This window comes from Crocodylus siamensis, chromosome 2 (genome assembly GCF_052110815.1).
Source record: "Crocodylus siamensis isolate JL-2025a chromosome 2, ASM5211081v1, whole genome shotgun sequence".
Classification (NCBI taxonomy): Eukaryota; Metazoa; Chordata; order Crocodylia; family Crocodylidae; genus Crocodylus; species Crocodylus siamensis.
The window spans coordinates 52,601,497-52,619,178 of NC_143396.1; the positions used below are offsets into that span (position 1 = coordinate 52,601,497).

Genomic DNA, 17,682 nt, shown 5'->3' on the forward strand with positions numbered 1-17,682 from the left:
CTTCTCAGCCTTCACTTGTGGAGGCTGAATATGTTCAGGGCCTTTAGCCTTGCCTCACAGGTCTTGCCCTGCCATCCCTGGACCATGCAAGTGGCCCTCCTCTGGATCCTCATAATGCTAGCCACCTCACTCTTGAAGGGCAGTGCCCAGAACTGGATGCAGTACTCCAACTGCGGCCTGACCAATGCCACATAGAGGGGAAAGATCACCTCCCTGGACCTGCTTGCGATGCATCTGTAGATGCACAATGACTTTGTAGATACAAGATGACTTTGAATTTAAGATGACCCCCTCCCCCAATAGAGTCTATACAAGGAAAAGTGTACATTTTTTATAATTTTACATATATAGAACATAATTATTAGAAGGTTGTCTTAAAACAACCCACCCTAACCACTATAGCAGGGAAAGCAGTGGCAGATGGTGAGGGGCCAGACCTCCTCCCTTTTTCCCCTCCATGCTTGTCCCTGCCATCCAGCTATCTGTTCCCCTGCCAGTTAGCCTCCTCCCCCTCCCGTACTTGTTGCCCTGCTGTCTGTCTCCCGGCCAATTTTCTCCACTATCCTGAATATTCTCCCTGCCCGGACACCCTTTGCCCCTGCAAATGACTATGCCTACCCCCCTGTTGCCTGTCCTTGATCCCAGCTCCCCCTACCTTTTGCCCCGCATGCCTATGCCTGAACCCCTGTCATCGGTCCCCCTGCCATGTGTCTTCCTCCACCCTTGCCCCTCATTCCTGTGCCTTCCCCCCTGCCACATTCTCTTCCCACCCTCTGGCTCCCCTGCCACCTGCATCCCATGGGAGACAGCAGGAAACTGTGCAATAGAGAGGGATATGTGAGCACACCCCCCAACACCAGCTCCCCTGGCCACTTGCCCCCCCTTCCTCTGCCACTTACCTTCAGCTTCAACTCAGGCATGGGGTCAGTGCCAGCCCTAGAAGCTAGGACTAGGGCCAGTGTCACTGACTGCCCCAAAGCAAAAGCCAGAGCTGCCACAGAAGGTAAATGTTCAAATATGGAAAGCATTATTATAAAAACAATGCTGACTAATTGTTTTCTGTGTCCCCATAGGATGGGACAAGAAGAAATAAGCTTACATTATAACAAGGGAAGTCCATTTTAGCCCTATTTTTTTATGACCCTATAGTCATAAAGAGTAAGATATAATGACAAAAAAGAAGACAAGAGGGAGTTTGAGGAAAGAGAAGAGAAAAGCAGAGAAGAGAGACAAACAACAACAACAAAAATGAGAACAGAAAACTTTAAAGACAACCTGTGTCAGGAAAGAGTATACACACACACACAGGGGCAGACCACCAGTTGATGTAAATCAGAAAAGCCTCATTAGGCGTGTCCATAAATGCAAGCACCTGCACTTGCAGCAGCTCAAATAGAAACAATACAAATTTGAGCTGGAGCTTTTTGCCTCAGTGCACGTGCTCAGACATGTACTTTGCTGTGGAGCAAATTCTGACACTTGGGGCAAAAAACCCCTAACCTGGCTCCTCCAGCATCTGCAGCCAGGGGGAGTTAGAGCCTGGGGACAGCACCTGTGCTGTCCCCAGCAGTATAAAAAGCCACCCAGGAAAGTAGCTCAGGGCTTAAGGAGCTTCTGGAGCCGGCTACTTGGTACCTGGGGACACTACCCCTGTGATGGCCAAAACCAAAAAAATTAATAAGCAATAAATATGTGCTTCTTAGAGGCATTTGGAACTTCTGTCTAATATAAAGCTTGTATTTTTGTAACCTGCAAATGTAACTTGTAACTGTTTGTGAAACTGACTAGGCCTCAAAGACATAGTTATAGGTGTAAAATTAGCTGACTTAATAGTTCTTTCTTGCTTAGAATTTAGCCTTCATAGAATCACAGAAGTAGGGTTGGAAGGGACCTTGTAGATCTTCAAGCCCGACCCCCTGCCTGGGCGGGAGAAAAAGAAAAAGACTGGACTCAAATGAGTCCAGCCAGGTAGTCATCAAGCCTCTTCTTAAAGATCCCCAGGGTAGGAGCTAGCACCACTTCCCTAGGAAGTTGGTTCCAGCTCCTAGCCGCCCAAACTGTGAAGTAGTTCTTGCGGACATCTAATCTAAATCTACTCTCTAATAATTTGTGTCCATTGTTCCTTGTCATGCCAGGGGTCGCTAGGGGAAACAGCGTCTCCCCTAAACCCTTCTGGTCCCCCCTAGTGAGTTTATAGACAGTCACCAGGCCCCCCCATAGCCTTCTTTTGTGAAGGCTGAACAGGTTTAGGTCCCGCAGTCTTTCAATGTAGGGTCTGCCCTGTAGTCCCCGGATCATGCGGGTGGCCCTCCTCTGGACCCTTTCAATGTTGTCCACATCCCTCCTGAAATGGGGCGGACAGAACTGGACACAATACTCTAGCTGTGGCCTGACCAGCGTCGCATAGAGGGGGAGGATCACCTCCCTGGCTCTACTTGAGATGCACCTGTGGATGCACGACAAGGTGCGGTTAGCCCTGCCAACTGTGACCTCGCATTGTCAGCCCATGTTCATCTTGGAGTCAATAATGACTCCAAGATCCCTTTCTGCCTCCGTGCTCTCAAGAAGGGAGTTTCCCATTCTATAAATATGCTGCTGGTTTCTACTGCCTAAGTGCAGCACCCTGCACTTGTCAGTATTGAAACGCGTCTTGTTTCTGTCAGCCCACTCCTGTAACCTATCCAGGTCTTATTGCAGTCTTTCCCTCCCTACCAGCGTGCTCACCTCACCCCAAATTTTGGTATCATCAGTGAATTTAAACCGGTTGCATTTCACCCCGTCGTCCAAATCACTGATGAAGAAATTGAACAGTGCAGGCCCCAGGACCGAGCCCTGGGGGACTCTGCTGCCCACTTCCCCCCAGGTCGAATATCACCCATCCACCACCACCCTCTGAGTACGACCCTTGAGCCAATCTGCAATCCATCTGACTGTGTAGGCATCAATGCCACAGTCGCCTAGGTTTTTAATGAGGATGGGGTGGGAGACGGTGTCAAAGGCCTTGCTGAAGTCTAGAAAGACTACGACCACGGCGACACCTGCATCCATTACCTTTGTGACCTGATCATAAAAGGCAATCAGGTTGGTCTGACATGACCTGCCCCTAATGAAACTGTGCTGGTTGCCCTTGAGCATCATCCCTGAAGCCAGCCCATTACAGATGTGCTTCTTGAGAAACTTCTCAAAGAGTTTCCCAAGGATAGAGGTAAGACTGACGGGCCTATAGTTGCCCAGGTCCTCCCTCTTCCCTTTTTTGAAGATGGGGACCACGTTAGTTATCTTCCAGTCATCTGGCACCTGGCCCGAGCATCACCAGTGCTCGTAGAGCCGTGCCAAGGACCCTGCAATAACCCCTGCTAGCTCCCTCAACACTCTGGGGTGGGGAGCATCTGGACCCGCTGACTTGAACACTTCCAGCCCCTCCAGAAGCTCTCTAACCCAGTCCTCCCCAACCTGAGGTCTGGAGGCATTCCCCTCGAGTCCATCTGGCATCCCAGCGGGGAAGTCCCGGTCCCTGCACAAGAAAATGGACATGAAGAATTGGTTAAAGAGTTCTGCTTTCTCCTCTGGTGCAACCACCAGATTGTCCAGTGTACCTTGCAGGGGCCCCACGTTACCTGGTGCCTTCTTCATCCTCCCTATGTATTTGAAAAAGGACTTTTTATTATCCTTGATCTTGGACACTAGTCCTAGCTCTATGTCCACCTTAGCTTTCCTGACAGCTGCCCTACAGGCCCGAGTAGAGGAGGTATACTCCTCTTTGGAGGTAGCACCCCCCTTTCACTGGGTGTACACCGTCTTTTTGGCAAGCAGGCATTCCTGGACGTCCTTGGTGAGCCAGGGGGGCTTCCGGGCACTCTTGCCTCCCTTGCTTCTTGTTGGGATGGACTCCCCCTGGGCCCTGAGTATCATTTCCTTAAGGAACGAACACTCGTCCTGGACACCGAGTTCCCCTGCCCCCATGGACCCCAGTGCGTCACCCACTAGTCTCAACTTGTTGAAGTTGTCCCTCCTAAAGTCTAGGGCTACTGTCTTGCTGCAGGCCCTTGACACCCTGCACTGGATGGTGAAATCCAGCAAGCGATGATCGCTATCGCCCAGGTGGTCAAGAACCTGGCGGCCCCTTACCAGGTCATTGCCTGTAGCCAGGATCAGGTCCAACAGAGCGTTTCCTCTGGTGGGACCGTGCTCCTCCTGGATTAAGTGGAGGTCCTGTATCTCAGCTAGCAACCTCCTGGAATGGTCCATCCTGGCTGACTGTTCCTCCCAGCAGATGTCTGGGTAATTAAAATCACCCATGACAACTACATCCCTTGCCCTAAGTGCCTCTGCAAGTTGGCCCAAAAATTCCCAGTCCAGCTCCTCCCCTTGGTTGGGGGGTCTGTAGTAGACCCCCACCATCAAATCACTCTCCCCACCGTCCCCTTGAATCTTAACCCAAGCCTTGATGATGATAAAAACTGGATTCAACTTCCTAGCTTATCTAGCACATTTCAAGAAAGGACATGTCAAAAAAACATAGTCAGAGAGTTCTAAAGGGGCTGGATTTAGGCGGGGTAATGTTAATTTCAAACCTGAAGATGCTGTGTTGCAATTTGCTTATTGGATAAACCGAAGTCTGGGTAGTAACCTTTTATAATAATTTTAACACCTTTTAATCCCATAGGGTAATAGCTATAAAACAAGATTTGCTGGCTTTAGGGCCATTCACAATTAGCATAAGACTAGATATAAAAAGCACGTGCATCAGGTGACCAACGGGGGGGAAAAAAAAGAGGGAACAGGATGGAAATTGCTGTTCCAAGCCCAGACTCCTGGTGTGAGTGAGGATCGGATCCTGATCAAGGGACCTCCCTTGGTAATCCTTTGGACAGCATTGATCAGGGATGCCTGGCTTCACTGGAATCACCTGGCATGCACCTGGCATTGAGGGACTGCCGATAAGTTGCCAACCCATGTCTGTCTATTTGTTGTTTTAAACAGCCCAGGGGCTGATACTCTCGCAGTGCCTAGCTGGCCTGCAACAGATTGATCTATTTATCTGTTGTTATTATCTGTTATTATTTACTATTAGCTCTTTAATATTGCATTATCGGCTTATTGCATTTATCTTTCTGTTAACTGTGGTGTGTGTGTAAGCTATAATAAATTTGCCATTGTTTTACTCCAAACTCTGCCTCCTCGGTCCTGAACCAAACAGCTGAGTGGCTAAATTGATATACTCACAGTGCCAAGCTGGCCTGTGACATACCCCTTGTGCCAGCTGGACTGCTGAAGCAGCCCTGAGAGTTCCCTGCACCCTCTACCCACTGCAGCAGTCTGGCAGTAAGGGCTGCTGCCTGGCTGTGACCTGCTGTACACCTACCAGACCCAGATGGGGACTGCACAGCCAGTAGAGGCATCTTCCCCTCTGGGCCAGCTGCCAGTGGACTGTGGTTGCAGGGTTGGTCTCTGTGTGGCACTACTGCCACTTGTGCCTCCTCCCCAGCCATCTGGGCAGCTATCACCTGGAAGATGTTCTGGGTGTGGTGGCCTGCTTTGAACTGTCAAAGCATGTCCTCCTGGCCCCACTTGGCCAGGAGGTCAGCCACAGCCAGCTGGGCCCAAGGTGCCAGCTCTGAGCAGGCAGGGTCCTGCCACTGGCCTCCCTAGCAGGAATTCTGGTGTTCCCTATTGGAAAACTGAAAAACCCCTGATAAAAAAATCCCAAAGTCACTCTGTAAAATACCCCCAAATCCATGTTCCTCCACAAGTAAAACAAAAGACCACTATAAAGAGAGACAGACAGAGACAGCGATCAGTTGGATTATGTTTTATTAATATATCTACAGTGTTAAAGCAGGTCTCTTATGATAATAATAAAGTGAACTCTAAATACAGGTTTTGTGAATTCATGAATATATATTTTGCTGCCCTCCCACAGGGATAATGGCCCCACACAGGGGTTATGGCCCCCTAACAGGGGGTTCAGCCCCCACACAAGGGGTTTGGTCCACCCGAACAGGGGATTTGGCTCCCACACAAGAGCTATGGCCCCCCAAAAGGGGCCAAATGGCCCCCACAGGGCCCACATGCCCCACTCAAGGCCCCCAACTGCTGCCCCACCTGGCCGCATCCCCTGCCAGCTGCTGAAGTCCCCCTGATGGCTGCTCCCCTAGCCCCACCCCCCACAACCCCCAAATGGCTGGCCCACCCAGCCTCACCCCCCAACTTGCACCCCCAGGTCCCCATGGTTGCCCCCCCAACCCCAGGCACTGCCACTTAAAAAAACAAAACAAAACAAAAAAAAAAACACACACACACAGAAAGCCCCCCAGAAAAACCCGGAAAAAAAGCCTCTGCTTCCCTTAGAAGCAGGTGTGGGGGGGGGGGGGGGGGCTCCAGGGCCTCCTGGCAGAACAGTGGTGGGGCAGGAGGACTGGGCTGGGGCCACTGGGGCTGTCCCTTTTCCCAGAAGTGTGTAGCTGGGCCCCAGTCAGCGAGACGGTAGCTCCAACTGCCGGCAAGTGCCAGGTTTTTTTCTTTTTTTTCTTTTTTTAACTATGGGGCTGGGGGTGCAGGGATTGGGGGGTGGGGTCGGGCAGGGCAGGGTTTGGGTCAGGGCAGAAAAGTGATCAAAAGCCTTGGGCATGCTGGTGGGGAGAAGGGTCAGGCAGGGCAGGGGTTGGGGGCCTCAGGAGGGCTGGTGGAGGGTGGGGTCAGGCACTGCAGAGGTTGGGAGGGCTAGGGGAGTGGGTCGGGCTAGTGGGGGGGGTCCTCACCATGGTCCCTTCTCCCCTCCTCCAGCCCCCCTGACCCCTTACTCACTGGCACTGGAGCCCTGGTGCTGAACACGGCCTGGCAGGCTGTGTATTTCAGCACTAGGGGGAGGGGCCAACCACAGAGATGCTCTGGCAGCCAGAATGTCTCAGTGGAGGACCCAGCCTCCAGTTGCCTTAGGGCACAGTCTCGGACCATGCCCTGCTCCGCTCTTTTAAACTTGGATTTTTTTAGACCCCTGGATATCCATGGATCTAATTTTCTCCCAGCGCTGCAAGTTTTTGTTCCCACACGTGCCTGTTGCCCCACCTCAAAGGGGTTTGAGACGGGGCAAGAGGCATGTGTGCGCTCATCTGGATGCACCCATTGGTACCAACGTGGATCTGGCTCAAAGAAAAAAAATCTCAAAAATGGTGATTTGCCAGTTATAACAAGAACTGAGATCTTCAGTTCAAATAATGCCAACAGTATGAAGATGAAAACAAATGACTATGGAACCTGGTTCAAGTAAAGGTCTTTATCAATCACAGGGAGCACAAATATATCAGAACACTTACATACATAGGCAAAGCATAAGTGTTCTGATATATGTATAGGTAAAACATAAGTGTCAGTCAGCAGAAGATCCACAGCTAATTACCTTTAACTATTTCAACCAAGCTAATTACTTTTAACTATTTCAACCAAGTCCAAACTATAGTAGTGTACATTTTTGCATCCAGTATTTAGATTAGTTAAGTCTTTATTCTTCTATATGACAGTGACCTTTTGCTGATGTTGACTGTCACAAAAGCATTTGACTTTCACAAACCGTTCCTTTGTTTAATGTCAATTATGGTATGGATTTGGCTGTTAATTTGGGCGATATAGGTGCTGCTGACTACATTTCCCTGTCACCTCCCATTGTGAAAAAAGATAACACATCTCAAAGTCATGATTATGGTTTTTAACCACAGAATGACTGAAAGGCCATACTTGCACCATCACACATAGGAAAGTGAAATACACAGGTTTTTTCCTTAGTTCTCTGATAAAGAAAAAAGATCTTTTTCCAAACATCTGAATCCCTCAGATGCAACTACCAAGTTGCAAGGCTCACATACAAGAAGGTTACTGCTCATTAACAAATAGGAAAGTGACTGTATTTTTCAGCTGATAAAAGTGGATCATTATGGATAGATGCATGGTTCTGTTCTTTAAAAGGAATAAAACATTTTGAACCCATTTTCACACACCCACAACTATATGAAAACAAATCTGTCAATGTGACCAAAGATGCAACTTTAAAAAATGCATCTGATAACTAGAGGCAATATATAGGTATCCTACTGCTAACTGTGTCTTTTCAGTACTGCACTCCAGCAGATATACAACAAGGGTTTGAATACATGGAACCTTATTATGTTTCCAACATCATAAGAAATATGTAATTTAGTGATTATTCCACTTCAAAAAGCTTTTATAACATCCAATACTTTTGAAAAAATACTACTTTGTTCAAAAGTCCCCTTAAAATGGCTTTTTAAAATATAATTTCCATATATTTTTGCAATTGCACAGGTCTGAAATTAAGCAGAAAAGATTTACCCTTTTGATTATTTATGGCATTTGTCTATATATTCAAATAATGGGTACGGATATGTTCTATATGAATATTCATGCTGTTTACACTTTGAGTATTATAAAATATTTGTTACATTGAGGTATACTATTCTCTCTTTGTAGTCCAAAAAATCACTGAAGGGAAACAGTAAGCCCTATGTATAAGAGCTCAGATAACTTTTCTCTGGTCATGAAAACTAATGTGGCCCTACAGCCATCCCTGAAAGTACTAGGGGAATATGATAAGTGAAGTAAAGTGCTCTTGATGAATGTAACCCCTGAACCTACCTAACTGGCTCATGAAAAATTTTTGTAAAATAAAATAAACACAATTCTAACAACTGCAATTTTTGCCATTTTCTCAAAATCTAAGCGACCTGAACCTTTTTGGAGTAACCTACAGGAGTAATAAGCTTTTATTTTATGCTCATTTGGAAAGAAGACTACTGTAAGCCATCTTTCCAAAACACCTGTGAATAAGCCTTCTCAGAAAGAATTAAACTGATTTAAAAAAAATGAAGTTGATTTTAAAGATGCACATCCTTAGCCGGCAGGGAAAAAATGAATAGAGGACTTGCACAAAAGTCAGTTTTAAAAAGCTGGATTTGTATCTATATGTCTTTACTTAATTAGACTGCCAATTTAATTGTTCCTTTCGGAACAAAAAATCTAACTGCCTCATTTAAACAATGAAGAAAATGAGCAAAAGCTATTTTTCATTAAAGGGTGCATCTTCTACAGCTAAATATATTAAACACACAAAAAAAGAAATAAATATTTTCAGATTTTCATATTAGTCCCTTAGCTAAAATATTCTCCAGGACATTTTTGCTTTGCTATTACCATGTTTTAGAGAACTTTGGATAAACAGATAGTTGTATATTTCATACCTTAAGAAACAAAGCACATGCCTAATGAAAACATGTAATTAAATAGCGTTTTCAGTATTATCATCATGAGTTCTAGTCTTTTTTAAGTCTCCAGATACACATTCAATAAATGGGAAAACTTGCATCTCACCAGTACTGTATATTTTATACTGTTTTATATATTACAACTATTGAACCATTTGGCACAACATTGTACAAATGGTGAGTTCACAAAAACAAATTTATTCAAGTCTGGAATCTCCAGTATACCTCTAATATTACTTTAATATTTGCTGGTTGGCTACTAACTGATTTAGTGTTACTTCAAAAGAGATATTTAAATAACTATTTTGATTTTGACTCATCTCAGAAGATATTTACTACTAACAAAAAGCTATTATACTAACAAGTATAAACTAATCATGATCTTTTTCATACAGCATATGAAGGAAGAGAGGCATCGAATTATTTCAAATGTGGAATGTGCTGAGATCTAAGCTGCTGGCAATAAATTAGATGACAGGTGGACAAAATATGGTCCATGGGTCTGCAGGCTATTCTATTCAACTTGTGGGGCCCCTTTAGAAAATTAATATTTATCTGCCCCTAGTTGCCTGTCAAAGATGACAGGAGCCAGAGGTAGTAAGACCCAGGGAAAGCCACAGCAGGAGCCTGCAACAGCAAGGCCCACCTGGCCCTGCCCTCCCACACCCTAGCCGGAAGCCCCTGCCTAGCGCTGGCTTCTGGCCTGGGACTGCGAGGCTTTGTGCCTCCCTGTGCCAGGAAATTCAGGTAAGAGTGGAGAAAGGCAGGGGAGGACCGTGGGCAATTGTGCTAGTCTTTGGGGCTAATTGACTCCTGCTGAGTCCCATGGTCTGGCCATGCAGCCAGGAGCCACATGGTACTGGAGTAGGCAGTAGAAGGGCAGGGAAGTGGGGAAAGCAGCAGTGGGGGGAGTGGATACAAATGGGCATGATGGAGTGTGGGTCCCACACCGGTGTCCTTGGGCCAGCACCAACAGGGCCAAGAGTGGGGTGGCAGGAGTGTGGGCTGGCAGGCATCTACAGAGCTGGGCTGGGCTGCAGCAGCAGGGAGAGAGGAGAGCTGGCCCAGCTCCACAGAGCCACTGCCAGCCAGGACCCCAGGCTTCTGCTGCCTGGCTCTGGGCCCTGCTGGCATGGGCCCTGAGCTCCTGTCTGGCTGTCGCTGCCTTCCATGCACCCACTCACTCCCAGTCCCCCCCACTCCAGGCCCACGGTATAGACAGGGACCAGAGCATGCAGCCCTGACCCAATGTGCCCCATGCTATGCCCGTGCTCTGCCAGTCTACAGTGAGGCTCCTTCACCGTCACCTGTGAGCAGCGACAGTATGGAGCAGCCACTGGGCAGCTTACAGGCATCAGTGAAGGAGCTGCTCTGCAGACTAGTGCAGCGTGGGCTCCAGGCAGCTTCAGAAAAATCTGCCCAGCAGTGACAAGGGGGAGGGGCCACTTCCACTGCACTGAACAGCAGTTTCTGCCTGGCTGTTGCTGCTACTACTCAGCCCCAATGAATGAGCCTAGAGTGTGCATGGGGTGCGCAGGCTTATGGCTGCACATGCTGGTCCCCACCTCTACCACTGCATACCCAGGGGTGGCAGGACATGCCATGGCAGGGTGGTGCAGAGTGGATGTGGGGCACGCTGGGGCTACATGCTGTTGGCAGTGGTGGGGAGGCTCCGCAGGGTACTCAGGCTCTGGGCTGTTGCAGGGTGGGGGCAGGTGCTGACCAGCTTAGGGGGGTGTGTGCAGGGGGCTCCCATGCACATCCCATATACCCTCAAACCCTTCCCACAAGTCCCACAATCACACACCCCTCCACATGTAATCACACACCCCACAAATACTATACAGACACATCCCCACAAACCTTCATACCCACCCACCCACAACTTTCCACAAACCCTACACCCACCCATACCCCCGACACTCCTGCATACCCCACATGCTTTACAAGAGTAAGACTACATTTTGAACCATTGTGCAATCTACATATACAGCACACACACACACACACACATACATACATTGGAATAAAAAAATATATTTTTAATTAAATTAAAATATATTATTATGGGTGTTTAATTTTTAGTACATAATTTGGGGATTTTTTAGTTCTAAGATGGCAGACCCGCTTCCCCAAAGGAATAGTTCTAGGAGCAAGGGGAGGGACTTCTGGTGGCAAAGGTCAGAGGTTAGGGTCAGGACTTCTGGTCCCACGATGTCAACCAGGGGGCAGGGCACATGTCAAGGGGTGGGGTTACCCATGCAGCCCTCAACAGCTTGCCAAAACTCTGTAAGCAGCTCTCCACCTGAAATAATTGTCCCTGGATTAGATGAAGAGGGGGGAACATTCACCCTTACTTTAAACTGTCCCCATCTTAGATGAGTAATATTCCTTCACAACTCACCATCCTTATCTAGTGTGCTAAACCCTTCTTCCCCACCCCCAGAAATCTCTTTCAGTTTGACCACTGGGCAGTTATTAGAGGGGAAAATACAGCTGTGGTCTCTCTGAAGCACAGGCATTATTAATATTCCCCATCCACCTGGGACTATTTGTGTTCAAGGCATTTGGAGAGAAGAGGCTCCAAGACTGTTTCCCCTATAGCTACCACTTTACTTGCTGAGTCTGGAATAAGTTAAGAAGCACTGGTCTCCCAATATGACTTAAGGCTATTTCAGTTCTACCCCATTTCCAACCCTGCCCCATACAAACACAGTTCAGCTGAGTCAAAGATCTGGACTCCCAATAGTAAAATCCACTGCTGCTACCTATACACTTACACTTAATATGAGATCTCAATCATTTCTTTTTGACTTGTCCATGAAGAGGGCCTTTTGCTATTAAGCTTTTCATTTAAAAAAGAGGAGGTGGCAGGAGAATGTTAATCATCACTGGGGTAGCTGGTGGTTAGGCCATGCCATACTACAACATTTTCTTTTAATTACATTATTTCAGAGTGAGCTATGCAGCATTTTCCTGCATATACAATCTTTCACCGGAATCTGATGAGTATCAAATAAAATACGACTATTTCAGTTTCTGTTTCAGTGCACAAGGTATTCTGTGTCTTTCATAGATTTCATAGACATTAGGGCTGGAAGGGACCTCGGGAGATCATCGAGTCCAGCCCCCTGCCCAAAGGGCAGGAAGTCAGCTGGGGTCATAGGATCCCAGCAAGATAAGCATCCAATTTACTCTTGAAGGTGTTCAATGTAGGTGCTTGAACCACCTCCGATGGCAGACTGTTCCAGACCTTGGGGGCTCGGACAGTAAAGAAATTCTTCCTTATGTCCAGCCTGAAACGGTCTTGCAGGAGTTTGTGACCGTTCGACCTTGTCATCCCTTGGGGCGCTCTGGTGAACAGACGTTCCCCCAGATCCTGGTGGTCACCCCTGATAAACTTATAGGTGGCCATCAGATCACCCCTGAGCCTGCGCTTTTCCAGGCTAAAGAGTCCCATGGCTCTCAGCCTGTCATCGTAAGATCTGTTTTCCTGACCTCTGATCATGCGTGTGGCTCTCCTCTGGACTCTCTCAAGCTTCTCCACATCCTTTTTGAATTGTGGAGACCAAAACTCAACGCAGTACTCCAGCTGCAGCCTCACCAAGGCCGAGTACAAGGGGAGAATGACGTCCCGGGATTTGCTCGAGAAGCATCTATGGATGCACGCCAGCATTTTGGTCGCTTTACTAGCTGCAGCATCGCATTGCAGGCTCATGTTCATCTTGTGGTCAATGATGACCCCCAAGTCTTTTTCTTCTGTAGTGCTAACCAACGTAGCACTGCCGAGCCTATACGGGTGCTGCAGGTTTTTCCTCCCAAGGTGGAGAACCTTGCATTTTTCGGTGTTAAACACCATGAGGTTCTCGTCTGCCCATTTGCTGAGCTTGTCCAGGTCAGCCTGGATCACCCGCCTATCTTCTGGCATGGATGTTTTGCCCCAAAGTTTGGTGTCATTGGCGAACTTGGCCAGTCCACTCCTAACTCCAATGTCCACATCGTTAATGAAGATGTTGAACAGTATGGGTCCCAGGACAGAGCCTTGAGGGACCCCACTGGTTACAGGGCACCATGATGAGTGACTGCCATCAATCACAACCCTCTGGGTCTGACCACGAAGCCAATTTCCCAGCCAGCGGATAGTGGTGGAGCCAAGGCCACAACCGGCCAGTTTGGCTAAGAGGTGATCACGGGATACCAGATCAAAAGCTTTTTTGAAGTCAAGATATATGACATCAATCTCTTCTCCCTTGTCCAGGTGATAGGTCACCTGGTCATAGAAGGAAATGAGATTGGTCAAACAAGACCTACCTGCAACAAACCCGTGCTGGCTATCCCTTAGGATGTTAGCCTGGGCCAGTCCCTCAAGGATGGCCTTCTTAATAAACTTTTCTAAGATCTTCCCCAGGATAGAAGTCAGGCTAATGGGCCTGTAGTTAGCCGGATCCACTCTCCTCCCTTTCTTGAAGATCGGCACCACATTGGCCTTCTTCCAGTCTTCGGGCACTACACCAGAGCACCAGGAGCTCTCGAAGACCCGTGCCAGGGACTGGGCTATGACACTCGCCAGCTCCTTGAGTACCCTGGGGTGCAGGTTGTCTTTATGTTTTATATATTAGAACACAAATATTTTAAAAGTTAAATATTTTTCCTTCCCCTAATCTGCATGGGCCTTCACACCTGAGAAATTCCTCATTTTAATGCCAGTAGATTAATCTTACTGAAGAGGAAACAACAACACAACCTGAAATGAGGCCATAGAATATGCTCCTCACAAATACTAAGATTTAAAACAAATGTTAGATATAATGTTTTCTTTGCAGGTGTTCTCAGACAATACCAGTTCAATGAATCTCCATAACCTCAGTCCATTGACAACAATTCCACTCTCCTCATTTCCTGTCAGGATTTGTTATTACAGACCTTGAGCCCAGACAGTATCAGCGGCAGGACTTCACAATGTTACTAGCCCTGCACAGGTGCAACCTAATGCAATTGTGGAGCCTTGGGCTGCCTTTTTTGCAGCCAATATGGGAAATACATTGATCTGCTTTTTGACTTAAAGATGTAAACTCGACTCCACTAGGTATTAGATGTGCCTAAATTCAAATTCATGTTCATAAAAACATTTCATTACAATGACACTTTATTTTTAAAAACTGCTTATTTAAACTTACTGGTGGTTTGCGCTTTGACTTCTCTTTCTCTCTGCTCCCTTTTTTGTTGTTTGTGAAATAATGCAAGGTACCATACTCCATCAAAGCAGCAAACACAAAAATGAAGCAAACTGAAACAAAGAGGTCCATTGCTGTCACATATGAAACCTTGGGGAGTGACTTCCTAGCAATAGTACTTAGCGTAGTCATAGTTAATACTGTGGTAATGCCTGTTCAAAAAGAAAGAGAAGTTATGTTTCAACAAGTGATTGTATAGATTGATTTATTTGCTGAGGATTTAAACTTCTCTTAAATACCAAACTTAATCAGTATTCACCATAATATGCCTCAGTCTTAAAATCTGGCCTGGGCAAACTGACCCTTCCACTCACACAAAGCCATCCATTTCTGTATGTGTTCACATGACAACACAGACTTATGCCAGCATAAAAGTCTTTCCTCATAGATTTAATTGTTGGGTTGGTGGCCTGTAGAGTCAGCTAAAACTAATTCACTCTGATGTCAGCAAATATCAACTAACTCTACATTTCCATTAAAATATCCCCTGTTTTCCATACACATTACAGAAATAAATGCAAAGAGACCTGTACATTTTTCCTACTTTATACACCATAATACCTTTATAAAACTGACTTGTTTATTACTTGGACCTACACAGATATTCAAAAGTAAATACTTAGGGAAAATTTCATTACTTAATGAATTTTTAAAGCAAGATGTTTTCAAAAACACAGCAAAGAGTAACTGACGGGTATTTACTTGCTTATGATATACAGGAAATCATTCTCAATGATCTACTGGATCTCATACTCTAAAAAATTATTAAACTTTTCAGACCATGTTCTAATTAATAGAGAAGGCATTCAATCTAGGACTCAGTGCATCGCCTTTGATGTACAAGCTAATCACTCAAAAGAGCTGACTTCTGTAGCTACAAATTTATACTATGTAACAAATCATGCTTCAGTAATAGAGTACAACTTCTTATTATACTTGCTTCTTTATAAGGATTAATTCTGGGCTTCAAATACTATGTTTATACCACTCCAAATTCAGATCTGAACATCTCTGGACATTAAATTCTTATAGACTTTAAGGGTTTCTATTATTTATATATGTTATTTTATGGCATAAAGCATGTTGTGACAACATAAGGCTGAACTGTGGCTTTTAAGCCACAGCCCTGAGTAAGGCTGATGTGCATTCACCCTTTTCATATGTAACACTAGCGAGACTAGGGCAGATTTTTGAAAAAGGTACCTGGTTGGATTTTCTTACATATGCATATTCAGTTATGTGCAATATCTCACTAAGCACCTATCTGCATCTTTAGGTGCCCAATTACCTTTAAGAATCTGAACAAGGGGCTTTGGAGAGGCACAGACTCCACAAGTGTTCTTCCATACAGATGGGAAGTAGAACAGGTGAGAAGTCAACTCCATCCATTAACAAATGGCCTTTCTCAGTACACCAGCCACTCTGTATCAGCTAACAGGGAAGGAGAAAGCATCCTCACCACTCTCTTTTACAAAGTCCTGTTCTACTGAGGACAAGAGAGTCATAATGAATATCTCCTTTGTTTTTGTCACAAGAAGACAGGGATTGTTTTTGTGCATAGCTGTCCTATGGCTTTACAAGTTGAAAAGGGGCAAGGAAAAAGACATCTGACAATGTAGAAACCTCTTCTGCCATATTTACAGCTGCATTCTAGTTTGTATCCACATGAGGTAGAAAAAATAGATAAAGGTAATTTAGAAAGTCTAAATATCAAGAGGCATTTCAAATTATTTATTAGGCATATAGGCTATTTTTATATAAATTTTGTCAAAATTGTATAACAAGAGAACAAATTAATCACTTTCATTAATAAAAAACATTCAAATAATCTCAATGTGTTTTTCTTTGGTATAGTAAATGCTGTCAATTTATTTGTGCCCCTCCCCCTTTCAGCTTGTGAATTACAGTACGTATAACAACGTATATAAAATGTACAAGTGCTATGCTACTGACATAAAATGTTAATTTCTATAAGCCAGTTCCCTGGAAGAGAATAAAAATAACTTCAACATGTTGACAGGCTATCTTTGAAAACAGAACTTCTATTCACTTTTAGAAGGTGAAAGAAGGTATTCACTTTTAGATTCATAAGACATGTCTACACCACCTCAAGGCACAATCTGTAGCACTGGCATGAAGCAATCTCTATCCATTCACTCCCACTCCACATGGCCAAATGACAGAACAGAGGCAATGCTGAGGCAATGCTGATTAACACTCCTGAGCTGGCATGCAGTGGTGTGTGAATTAATGGATAAGATTTACTTACTAGAGCTGCTCCTGGGGTGAAACAGAGGCAATATAGACATGCCCATAGGCTCCTACCTACTCCCTGGCACGGAAAGGAGCATAACGTTATGGCTGTCATAGAGATGCAGCTTAATTCTGCTCTTACTTACACTCACGTTACATGGGCTTAATTTTCTCAATAACGAAAATTGGGGTGATTTTCCAAAGAAGAATGAGGACAGAAATTACTACAATGTGAATGGGTCTTTCCTTTCTGCACCTATAGTATACTGAGAAAAGAAAATGAGACCATAATACCAAGAAATAAATCAGAGAACAAATCACCCAGTGGCCTTCATTCAAGACAGACTCAGACAGACGTCCTGTCAAAACTGGGATTGAATCTTCCTTCATTAATTTGTCCTTGTGTTCCAAGACACTCATTGGAGCCTAAACATAGTCATGCTGTCATTTCTGCAATAACCCCTCTATAAAATACCTAGGGAAAACTCTTTTATTTGCTTAACTTCAGATGTGCAGAGTTTGGATTAGGATGGTCTCAGGACTTCCCAGTTCCTCCTGTGCTGCCAGATGTCCAAATGTACAAGGGAACAGGATTAACCAATAAACATGCTTTTAACCAGTAATGTTTATCAATTAACTTTTTCTTTTAAGATTTCTGTACATGGGGAATAAAGGAACCTATCAGGCTGGAAATAAATACATACCCAATGATGTCCTTGCAGGTACTGCATCTTTATTAATCCAAAATGACACCCAAGAAAGAACTACTGTGAGTATGCAAGGAATGTATGTTTGAATAGTAAAATATCCCATACGTCGGCTCAAATCAAAGAAGATTCTCATGATAATATATTCTCCTATGAGGGAAAATAAAAGCCCATTGTAATCCTAATTGGATATTGCAAGTTCTTTTCAGTTGC

The 17,682-nt window shown here is 45.4% G+C and overlaps 1 protein-coding gene across 1 annotated transcript in view; it reads right to left on the reverse strand.

The window, feature by feature from the left end:
• Window positions 1–17,682, reverse strand: part of GABRG1 (gamma-aminobutyric acid type A receptor subunit gamma1) — a 106,550-nt gene that overhangs the window by 4,925 nt on the left and 83,943 nt on the right. Inside the window, exons 7-8 of the mRNA XM_090035873.1 lie at window positions 17,467–17,619; window positions 14,453–14,661 (exon numbers count right to left, since the gene is read on the reverse strand). Coding sequence (XP_089891999.1) covers window positions 14,453–14,661; window positions 17,467–17,619 — 362 coding nt within the window. The remainder of the gene's footprint in view (window positions 1–14,452; window positions 14,662–17,466; window positions 17,620–17,682) is intronic.